At 45.8% G+C, this 12317-nt stretch overlaps 1 protein-coding gene across 1 annotated transcript in view; it reads right to left on the bottom strand.

Annotated features, from left to right (window-relative positions):
* Nucleotides 1-12117, bottom strand: part of BCL2 (BCL2 apoptosis regulator) — a 96690-nt gene extending 84573 nt beyond the window's left edge. The window contains exon 1 of the mRNA XM_059479417.1: nt 10377-12117. Coding sequence (XP_059335400.1) covers nt 10377-10961 — 585 coding nt within the window. The 5' untranslated portion in view covers nt 10962-12117. The remainder of the gene's footprint in view (nt 1-10376) is intronic.
* Nucleotides 12118-12317: the final 200 nt, after the last annotated feature.

Below are 12317 nucleotides of genomic sequence, written 5' to 3'. Positions count from 1 at the left end.
TGGGGAGGCTGAAGAGCACTCTCAAGGAAAAGGCAGAGGCAGCCTTGCTCCAGTTTTCCACCACTGCACTGCTGAGCCCAACCACCCACTGTAGCCAGGGCTCTGCACAAGACCTCACTGATCCCTTTCTGGGTCTGCCCACATGCTCACTGCTGTGCGAGGCTAGACACCACCGGTTCTAGCACCCATACTGAACAAAAATTGCTATCGACTCCAAACAGGCAAGGATTCCACACATTCAATCCAGAGCCAAATACATGGATTTTCTACTGCAGGGACTTTTTTTCAGACAGCCATGAGCTACTGCAGAAGCCTGAACAGACTCCAGGCTGGCTCATTTACTTGCAGCCTTGATTGCCACCTGACATTTCAAGAGATTGGTTTATTTTGTCCCTTGTCAGGGCGCCCTGATGAGGCACTCCGGCCCCGTGAGGAGCAAAGCCTTTCCCTCAGCCAAGCTCCACAGCAGTGCTGCTAATTACTGCAGATCTGGAAAACAGAGAAAGGAACAGGTCTAGCTGGAATCTGGAAATAACACAGGCATTAGGATTCCTTCTCAGTTATATCTGGGACCTTGCACATCCAGCAGCAGACAGAGGATTAGATATTTGGAGAGTGTGATTTAATGTGATGTGCCAGATCAGTTCAGGAGAGGGGCTTTGGATATGTCTGACTTGAGCAAAAGATTTGCAGACACTTGGAGCACAATGTAGAATTTGCTTCAGTTATGAACCAGGGAGTCATTACTACAGTTTTTTTAGTGTCTCTTTTTTACTTAAGCTGTGAGTTCATTCTTGAGAATGAAACCTCAACAGGGTTTATCTATCTACAGCACTGACCACCTTATTGTGCTAATGGAAATGCCAACTCATTTACTAGAGTATTTATCTTTGATTTATTTCTTTTTTTCTCTAATAAAAATAAGATATTAGAAATAGGATCCTCTACTACATCTTATAACAAGTCTGAACATGTGAAGAATATTCTTAAGAAAGGAGCTCATTCTATTAGCGAAAAGCCTGCAATAATTACTCCATCATGAAAACAGGCTACAGGACTGTCCCATAGATTTCACTGGCCTGCTGTCTGTGGTCGTATTTCATCTTTCTAGTGATTCATGCAAGTCTCTCCAAGGCACGTTACAAAAATTTTGTCTCCTAAGCCTCAGTTCAGCAAGATATTTAAGAGTAACTTCAAGCTCATGATTATGCCAAAAGGTTTGATTACTACTCACTTTAAAAAAAATTATTTTAAATTGCTTTTGTTGCTTGCATCTGAACATTTAATGAATCTTGTGAATGGAAACACAAGAATGCAAGTGTATAAAGATACCTCCTACAGCTGCATATGATATACCTATGCTACTCCTGAAGTGCCACAGACAGGAGTGACAGCTTTTTCATACAGTGGAAATAGAAAAGGAAAGACGAATTCCTTCTTGAAACACCAAATGAACTGTGCTGGTACTTAAAGGACAATACAAATACTATCACTTGCCATTTCTCACTGTTCACCCTTCCCCTACATAAAAACTAGAAATCAACACCTGAAACCCATCTTTTTAATCTGCTTCCATCACAAGGATTGCCAAACATCCAAACAGGGGAACTGAAAAAGTTTAAGCCTAATTTCCATTTAACTTTTTTTTCCTTCTTTTATCTCCTCTCCACTCAAATCTCACCCAAGATACAATCTGACTCATTTTGCTCTTTCCCAGGCTAGCAAGATCCAGCAATGACAAAATGTAATGCTACAGATTTGAGCTTTATTCTAAACTCCAAATTACTAAACTGGACATTTTGCTCAAAATTGTACCTTGTATCACTCTTTTTTTTTTTTTAATTATAGATCATCAGCTCAGTTCATGATAGCATGGTGGGCAACAACAAATTTCCCATACCTTGTGTGCTGTATAGCAAGAATACCTACTTCATATATGGGTTAACTGAAAAAGAGAGATATTAGTGATTTGCCCCATTTCCTATCGTGTACTCAGTACTAGAGCAAGAAGAGGAAGTTAAGTTTTGACTCTTAGTTACTTTCTCAAACTGTGTGATGGCCTCTTTCAGTCACTATGCGGGGTAAAATGAGGCCTTTCCTTTTTTATTGTACCTGGCCCACATTCTTAAATTACTCACAAAATTGTCCTGAAACCCACTGAGCTGCCTTTTCAATCAACAAAGCAGAATCATTCTTTTCATGCTTCCTAAATAAAATAGCAATAAAATTATGTATGCACTGAAGGATGCAGACTATTTCTTTCAAAATCATAGAATCACAGAATCATTTATGTTGGAAAAGACCTCTAAGATCATCGAGTCAAACCACAGTCAAATCCAGCACCTGGTTCTTTTTGCAGAACTTCGATGACAAATACAAGGAGGACTGGCTTGCAACTTTAAATGAGAAATGGCAATGCACAACAGAACCCCAGTTTCAGCACACACACATAAATTCTAAGATGTAGGTGCAGAAACACATCAAGTGCATTTGAAATTACCTTAACAAAACACATGCAGGAGTAAGTTTTCCCTGGATGGATGAGCCAGCAGCACATCCATCCCAGTATCCCCAGTCACCAACCAACACCAGGGGGAGAAGTAATGGAGTTGATAATTTTGAAATAGCATTACCTGGAGAAAGCTCTACACTCAGCACCTGGTGATCTGATTTCAGCAGCTGATGTTACATTTACCCCAAGCTGTATGACTGCCCTTTCAAGCAATTTCACTCAAACAGCAGTACAGATGTTTTCCTTACTCTTATAAATACATATCTAAACCTTTCCTGGATGCAACTCAGTACTTTCACTCACAGCTTTCCCATGAAAACAACTTCTAAAGGTTAATCATGTGTTGCAGAAAAGGCTGGTTCTCTCTATTAGCTGAAAACCTGTGGCTTTTTCATTTGATCTTATTTTTCTTGCCGTATATACAAAGTAAACACAACTACAATTGTCCAATTAAGTGCCTCTTCCTGTTCCTATTGAAGTCAATGGCAACACTTTCTAACATCAGATTTGTTTTCTTACTCATTAACTGTAAAATCCAGAAACTGGCAAGGAACTTTCCAGCAAGGGGGAATTTTGCAAAGTCTATCAATATACAATAATTATGACAGCAAACTAACATTAAGATAAAATAACAGAAAATAAATTCCAGACTTTCAGATGCATTTGGAAAAGTTATCTGGTTTCATAGTCTTTTGGGAGCCAAAAGGAAAAAAATAAAAGCCATCAGATTGTTAATGAGACTGAAAGCCAGAGTAAAATAAAAATCCCTCAAATCTGTCATCAGCATTCATGTTTGCCAAGGCCTGGATGTTATCCTGCTGGGGAAGAGAAGATTTATAGCATAGCACACCTTCATCCATCCTATTATTATATATGAAATGGAAAATAAAACAGGTCGGTACTGCCCTTAGAAATAATCAGTATTTTGCTGCCACTGAATAACAAATGTTGTTATTATTATTACTAAATCAGCAGGAGGGCAGCCACGAGGTGCTCATAAATAAATTATTTTTAAAAAACCAACAAACCAAACAGGGCTGGGCTCCACCCTCCAAAGGGTGTGAAGGAAAATAAAACAAGGATGGAGGTGGGCAGGGCAAGGCCAGAGCTGGCACACATAGTTCCCGAGGGCCGGGAGGCAGCGCCCAGCACCCTGCCCAGCACCCAGTGCCCAGTGGCAGCAGCAGGGATGGAAGGGGCAGCCAGGAAGCTGAGGACTGCTGCTCCACCTTGAAGCAGAAAGTAAAAACAGGCAGAGAACCAGAACGTCTCACCATAACCCTGATCACCAAAAGGGATGGAAATTAATCAGGCAAGAAGCAAAAATCCTCTTTGCTAACAGGATAGTCATCATTCAATCAGATCTTTTACACTGTTGTTTAGCTCCATGACTGCCCAGGCTGCTGACCCAGTTTGGGGCTACCCAGACCTCAGGTCAGAAGCCAGTGGCCGCTGCCTTGCCAGAGCCCTGGGGCAGGACCATGGTGATAAAAGGCTTTGGGCAGGACCATGGTGATAAAAGGCTTTGGGCTGGTTCAGCGAGGGGGCTGCAGAGCAAGGTGGGAGACAAGGACACAGCACAACTGCTGGCATCCTGCCCCAGCAAGCAGAGAGCCACCACTTCAGCTAGCCTTGGCCCAAGCCCCAGCCCAGCACTCCTTGGTGGTGATGGCAGAGCCTGGCTGGATTTCTGTGCACCAGGCACAAACCACCACACGAGACCAAAACCACAGCAGAGGTTTCAGAGCGACACATGAGCGCCACTCCCGTTTCTGCATCCACCTCTCCACCATGCCAGGCCCAACCTGCTGAGAGATGACCCTCTCTCTCTCATCAAGGACACCTGTATTGAGCACCAGGGCTCCATGTTTGCTGGCCACGCAGTACAAAGCTCCCATGCTGCCTTAGGAAGCCCAGGCCCTGGGATCTGGCCGCTGGGAAAATGCTTCTGCTCCACATGCAATTTCACACATCACTGCATAGGTCTTGTGATTCTCCCGCTAGAGCCGTGCTTTGCCATCGGAGGAGCGCTTGTGCCTCGGCAGAAAAATTCAACTGGATTTTCTCCATGGATTACCGACTCTGAATTTCAAGCTACATACTCAAAAAACTAAGCTCCTTACTGTCCAGCAGAGCGAACACAGCAGCTTGGGAGATGCCTGTGTTAGTGCAGACACCGAATAAACTTATTTCTTGATATTGAAAGTAAAGTAAAACTTTTTAATAGGATTGCTGTTTGAACTTTATAGTTATTTGCAAGATCAAGGCAAATGACATCATCTCCAGAAGTGAGACCCCTGGTTCTGAAATTTTAAAGGTCACAGTCAATACATTTTCTTTGTTTTTTTAGAAAAAAAACAGCCTTCTGACAAAATATGCAGCCCACTGTTTTTGCAAGTTACAGAGAAAGCCATTATAAATGAAAGGGACTAGAGAACCACAATCGTTTTCTCTTTCTGCCCTAGCTCTTCTCCTTGCTTCGGCACAGATCCTCCGCAGAACTAATTTCTTTCTCTTCAGCAACAGCAAAAAGAAAAATATTTTGATAATATTTTGAGAATTTGATTATAAACCCACAAAGCCACAAAAACTGGCAAAGGACCTAGAAGGTGCAACACTTGAAACTGCCAATTCACTTATCTAAGTGAGTGGATTTCAGATAGTTTCCTTTACCAGTCAAACAGTGACTTGGGGTTAGCCCCACTGGGGATTCAGTCGTTACAAGGCCGCGCGTCGCCGCTGAAGAAAGCCAAAGCTCCTCTGCTCCATGCTCTCCTTGGCAAAGCACCTGGCATCCCTCTGCAAGCCAGGTGAAGTCCTGTGCTGAAAGAGCAAGAGGCTTTTGCTTGGGACTTGCACAAGCAGCAGTGTGCTGTGCAGGAGGGTGCCTGGCAGAGCAGCCCAAATCCAGAGCCCAGAAGGGATGGGATTGTGGCCAGTGCCCCATGCATGAGGGCACTGGAAGGGCCCTGTGCCACACTGATCCATGATCTCTAGCTCTGTCCTGGAGGCTGATGCCTCTGCCATCCCTCACCTTCATGACACAGCCATGGACCACTGCAGGGCACAGAGATCCTCCCAGCTTCCTTTCCAAGGTGTGCCACCAAGCAAAGAAATTTAATTATTTAATAGGCACAAAATAAAAGAGTAAAAAGAGTAATAAATCATCAGAGATTAGGACAGTCAGCTCAGGAGAAGAGAAAGTTGGGGGCTTGTTGCTCATCTAAGAAGCATTTATTCATTTGGCTGTGGACAGCCACCTGAGAAAACACATCAGACTGCAGGAATTAGACACCCTAGTTCTTCCTCCTCCACCAAATGAAATCTCACCCCTGCAGAATTAGAACGAGACCTGTTGCCAGAGGGGAAGACACCGCAGCAAAATCAGCAGCCACCTGGAAGGTAAACCTCCAGAGATGTCAGAGATGTGATGCCCCACGGCCAGGCTGGAGAAAGAAAGTCTCATTGCCAAAGCTCAGGAAAGGCCTAAACCAAGGAGCTGCCAGGAAAAGTGGGGACTTCTCCTCAGATGCTTTTGCTGGTGAGGATGGCACCTAAGGGACAGCAGCTGGGCCAAAGGGTGTCTGCCAGCTTTAGGACATGGAGATTCTTGGGAATGGCGTCCCACACAGCCCCGAAGTCCCTCCCTTCTCTCAAGGCAGAACCAGCTCCTGACTAGCTCGGGTGAGGAACAGTGAGAAGCCAGGGACTTCCATCACCACTCTGGCTGGGCAGGCACTTGGAGGATGCAAGTGCTTATGTTCCATCTAAGGTCCTCTTCAGACATCTAAATCCTTCCCCGTATGTGGCCTTAACTCTCGAGCAGAATATAAAGAACCACAATAAAGGAACAGAATCACATGAAAGTACATGGCCATTGCATTCCTGGTTCAAATGTAAATACAGTAATTTAAAATAAAGTGTTCTTGGCTGAATCTTCTCTCTGGTTCTCTCACCTGGGCTTCTTCTCATACTTTATATCAAAATGTACATGTCTATGTAAATATGATGGTGCCTGTGTCTCCTTCTGTAGTGCTCATGCTTTGTTTTTTTCTTGAACAGCTTGGGGAGAAAGCCATATGCTGGACTAGAAGTGCCCAGAGCCAAGCATGGCTCCCACGTCTGTTAGGTTGTGTGCCCAAAGAGGGAACCCATCACTGCAAGACAAACACAGTTGTTTCTCCCACACCAACTGCATCCCTTCAGTGTTCCCCACGTCAACGTCAAAAAAAGTTGCCAAGTGCGACAGGCCACTGCCAAGCCAGTCCTTCTGTAGCTCTGGAAATTAAAATGAAGCCATTAAGTTTTTAATCAGAAAGCATATATTATACCAAGTACCACAAAATTGCAGAGATGAGCTAGTTCTCCTCTTTTTTTCTTTTTTAATACAATTAAGATGTTATCAGGCCAAAGTACAATATTGCGGTATCCTGGCCAAAGTGAAAATCTTTGAAAGCAGCATTTATTTGCCACCAGAACCACAAGCTAATAATGCAGATTACGTGCCGTCCCCATCTGTTGCTTTTTCTAAGTTTTGAACAAACCCATGAGGCCGTGTATTGTAAGGGCATTAACAGCCCCAGACACCATTATCAGCAATGTCTAGTGCCTAAAATTTATACTCCACCAGCTATATACCCCTCCCACCCTGCCCTTCGATATGCTTTCCTTCTTTGTTTCTCTTGTAATATAAAGAATTCACATCCTGAAAATACACTGCCAACTTATAGAATGGGTTCAGATCAAACAGACAAATAAGAAAAACACCTCAACCAAATTTCAGACCTGAGTGTAAGACACAGGCCCATTCATGAGACACAAGGCTCATGTTGCCCAAATTACCTGCTGTGTAAAACAGGCTCTCATGACTAACTGTGACACTCTCTTCTCTGGAACTGTGCAGCCTCTAATAAACTTACCACTCCACAAACTACCAGGGAGCCAAAATATAAAGGAAGAGAAGGCTACAGCAGCCAGGGCTTCTGCCTGTCGTAGCACCCTGCATGACAGGGAGATCTTGCAAGAGGCTGTCCTGAAGTCCTACCAAGCATGACCACATACAAAGTCACTCTGGAAGAGCCATTTATGAATAAGGTTCATACATGGGGAATGGTGCAAGAAGGAAGTTGAAGAGACCGAGTACATGTATTAAAGCATCCTTTTACACTGCCAGATCCTGAAATCTAGAAAAAGAAAAGAAAAAGAAAAGGAAAATCCACTGCCCCACGCCCTCCTTGATTTCTTCTGCCTGAAGAGAGGATCCCAAAAGCTGTGTTTGCAACTTCAGGTTAGTCTTTTGTTCTTTGTAACCAGCTATAAGGCTTTGCCTGTGTTTAATAATGCTAGGGCTCAAAGGTACCAGCCATATATCAGAGAGACAAGCAAAGCCACCTTCAGGTAGTATTTTGCAAATCTTCCATGTGTACATTACAAATAACAAGAGACAGTAAACAGCATCACGTGCATCCAAATTCTGGAGCTTTTGTTGACAGGAAACCTCAATAAACAATTAAATGGCTATTGATAAGAAAAATCCTTTCCTTTTGAAGGCAGTGATTGCTTACAGTCCAAGTTTCTTGTACTTCTAACTATCGAGCAACAGCTCCAGCACTCGCCTCCTCTGGCCAATCACGCCTGGTCACACCTGTCTTTTCACATTCTCGGTTTTATTCATTATTTATGTTTCTCTTTACACAATACACCCACAGGACAATACATCTCCAGCATGCTCACGATTTGATCCAAAGCTCACTGGAGTCAACAGAATGACTTCACTGGCTCTGGAGCGAACCGAGGGCCTCAGCTCCGCAGACGGGCTTCCAGCCTGAGGAGGGACTTACGCACAAGTAAGGCATCCCAGCCCAGAAGTGCAATTCCAAAATCCCTAACCCTTTAGCTGCTCGTCTCTGAACAAGCTAAGCTCTCCAAAACCCTGAACCATTCAGATTTTTTTTCCCTCCAGTTACCTGTTTTGTGAAAAAAGACCCCCACAGCACTAACAAACCCTCTGTAGTGATCCATGAACTAGGGGGTCAGGGGATAGACCTGCCTCTCCCAAGTGTGGTCCCAACAACCAAGTGCTGGAGCCATGCTGTATGTATGTGTGTATATACATAAGTGTGTGTCTGTGTATGTGTGCCTATTTGTATATAATACACAGACACACACACACACAGACACACACAGACACACACACACACACACACACACACACACACACATTTTTTGCTCCCCCTTCTGGCCCCATGAATCTTGATTTTTTTTTTCTTCTTGATGGAAGCAGAGGAGAGCAGGAGAATAATCCTGCCTCCAGTGTGACTTGTAGGCAGGGATCAGCAGCACTCCTCTGGGAGGTGCGCAGTGTGGATTCCTGCTGAGAAAAGGGCCCCAAAGCCTTGCTCCCTCTGTTATAGCAGCAGGAGATGTCCTCTGCATCCCTGGACACGAACCCCCTTTAGTCAGGCAGGTTCAGCAGCAGGGAAGGCGGGAAGGCAACACCTTCATTTTTTAACAGTGATGGTCAATGCAGGCAGCACATTATTTAGCCTAACACTGATTTACCAAGAGACCCAGTGCTAACAAACACCAAGCTTGAAAAACATGTTAACTGGGAAACATACATGTAATTTACATTTTTCTACACATACCTCTTAAAGGTGTGCTGTGTAATTGAGTCAGCTTTCTGTATTTCACAGGAGACCAAACCTGAAATTGCCAGTGTCCTACCTAGCTGACCTCCATTTCTAGGTGAGTTATGCCAGCTCTCAACACAGGTTTCTTCTTCAGTATAACTTTTGCCATTTCTCCCTCCAAAACAGTAATATCATAAGCTCTACACATACAACAACAGGTTTGGTTTGTGGGAGAGCAGCTGGGACCACATTTTGTTCCAGTACATCAACTAATAAAGGAAAAAAGGAAACAAATACTCTTCTAATTCAAGGCAGTTACTTATTCTGGAAAGAGAGGGAGAGAGGAAAAGGAAAAGCTTTTAACTGACTACAAGTGAAAAAGCTCTCCATTTTCCACAGTGGAAAGCTTCTCTTTCTAGTTGATGCTGAAGCCTGCCCCAGACAGAGGTGATCTCTACCCCAGAAACACAGCCACTCATCAGATCACAACAAATACTCATCTTCCAGAACAATCCCACAGACACGTCTCCCAGCACCTTTGTTTCATCTCAAGACAAAGGTTTTTCACTCTAGACTTATTTTATCCCATAAAACCCCACTCCAGTGACAACCTCAGCTGCAGACACTGTCACTGATGGCCACCTGCTTGCTGGCAACACCAGGATCCCATGTTTGCTGCACACCAGTCTGGTACATCACCCCTCACAGGTAGGGATACTGCAGGCACACACACACAGGTGGGCCCTGCTGTCCCGACACTGCCTGGGACATGCCAAAATGTGTGTGTGTGTGCCTCTTCTGCCTGGCAGCTGGATGGGCATCTATGCTGCCCCCTCCCACCCCACTGCACGACCCTGCCTTGGCTAGGAACCTGCCTTGGCTAGGAAGCTGCCTCCGTTCGGCCAGCAGGTGAGGGTGTACAGGAGAACTGGAGACCACAGAAAGTGGAGAGTGCTGATGAAGACAGAGCCTTGCTCACCCCTTTTGCTCACCCCTTTTGCTCACCCCTTTTGCTCACAAGCTGTAGTAGTTCTCCTCACCTCAAACCACTCCACCCTACCCTGCATGGAGGTGAAACCTGACAACTGGCAAAAGGCCTGCACTGCTTTGGCACATCTCACTGCAGACACCCCCTGGGCAAACCTTTTGCTGTCATGAATGCGATGCCGGGCACTTCCCAGCCTGGGGTCCCACCAGCCACGGGAAAGGAACCGAGCAGTCGGGGCACTTACCCAGCCTCCGTTGTCCTGGATCCAGTTGTGCAGCTGCCGGTTCAGGTACTCGGTCATCCAGGCGGCGATGCTGTCCACGAGGTGAGACATCTCCCGGTTGACGCTCTCCACGCACATCACACCGCCAAACTCGAAGAAGGCCACAATCCTGCCCCAGTTAACCCCATCTCGGAAGAGCTCCTCCACGACTGCCACAAAGCGGCTCCTGGCCGTGAGGGGCGTCAGGTGCAGCTGGCCGGACATCTGGGCAAAGTCCCTCTGGTAGCGTCGGGAGAACTCGTCCCCTGCCTGGCGCAGGACGAGGTGCACGACCTGGGGTGCGGGGCGCAGCCCCTCGGCCGGGGGCGCGTGGCTAGCAGCAGCCGAGCCGGGGGGCTCGGGGTGCGGAGACACCGGCCCAGTGTGATCAGAGGAAGTCCCAGCAGCAGCAACCGCAGCAGCAGCAGAAGGAGCAGAGAGACCTGGAGGCAGGGATGCCCTGTCCTCGCTGGCAGGCCAGTCGTATCCCCTCTGAGAGAGTTTATAGTGGATGTACTTCAGCACTATCTCCCGGTTATCGTAGCCTCTTCTCCCCGGATGAGCCATAATTCCCACGAGGAAGCAGCAAGAGGAAGGGAGAGAGGAAGAAGAGGAGCAGGATGAACCCAAAAAAGTAAAGCAGCCAATAATAATAAAATTAATAACACCAAAAATTATAATCCAGTTATTGTATTGGACACGGTTTCATTCATGCTGGTGTGGGGGAGCTCTCGGGGTCTCGGAGGTACTTTTGTCTTCTCAGTGTTTCCTCCTTGGTTTGAGATGCACGGCATAAATAGGGATTAGAATGCTGTAAATACTTTACTTCCAGGTGCACATTTATTACTTATTATAAATTTACTTTAGGACCATTTCCTCCTCGGTGTTGAAATACATCTTAAAAAATATTATACCAACTCAAAATCAGGTGCATTTTCCCCTAGGTGCTGGACTACCACGGACACGAAGGAGCGGACGAACGCACACTGTAAAAACTGCAATTCAACACAATTTGCTAAAGCAGCCTTGGATGGACGTTAATCCAATGCACTTTATGCTAGAAACCTCAACATTAGGTTTTGGGTTTTTTTGTTACACAAACTAAATTTCCTCTGTAAAGTACTTACTTGGACTATAAATATGTTCCTCTGTCAAGTTTCCTCTAAAAGAAAAATAGCAACAATAAAATCCAAACATCACAAGTCTTCAGAAGCGTGAAGTTCTGGTTGCTTTGATGCTTCAAGTCAACAAGGGGATGGGAAAGGGGCAAAACAAAAAAATTTCTACGATTTCAAATGTTTTTTCCCAGACTCCTGTTTAACAGACATCTCCAAAGATGTGTCAAAGCTCAGAAAATCCCGCCTCGCAGACCGGGAAGGCGAACAACCCCAAAGAGACGGAAAATCCTGGAGACCAGATGAACCACATTTGAATCCAAGCTCTCGCAGAAGTGCTCTGTTTTTCCCTCCAGTGCAACGTACAGACATATGCATTTACGTAGTTTCATTCAGACACCGATCGCAGGAACCCGGTGCTTCCACACACACGCACGCACACACCCAAAAAATTTAAAAATTTGAAAAAAAAATTGTATGTATTTAGGAAATTAATTCTTTCTCACAGGAAAGAGCGCAAAAAAATTAATTAAAAAACGAAAATAAAAATAAAGAAGGAAAATTGCTTTTGACTGCTGCCATTTCCCGAGCAGCTTTGTATCGGCGGAGGAAGAGCCCCCGGCGCTGCCGAAGAGGGGCGCGGACGGGGCGTGTGTGCGGTGTGACTGGTGCCGATGGGGACCGCGGCCGCGGCGCCGCTGCCCGCCCGCCCGCCCGCCCGCGCAGCCCCGCGCACCCCGCCGGCCGGGGGCGGCTCCTCCGGGCGCTCCGCGCTGCTGCTGCCGGCGGCGGCTCCGGACGGCGGCGG

Source organism: Ammospiza nelsoni, chromosome 1 (genome assembly GCF_027579445.1).
Source record: "Ammospiza nelsoni isolate bAmmNel1 chromosome 1, bAmmNel1.pri, whole genome shotgun sequence".
NCBI classification, from domain to species: Eukaryota; Metazoa; Chordata; class Aves; order Passeriformes; family Passerellidae; genus Ammospiza; species Ammospiza nelsoni.
Note: the sequence above shows the minus strand (reverse complement) of the source record. Positions and strands in the feature narration are given on the sequence as shown.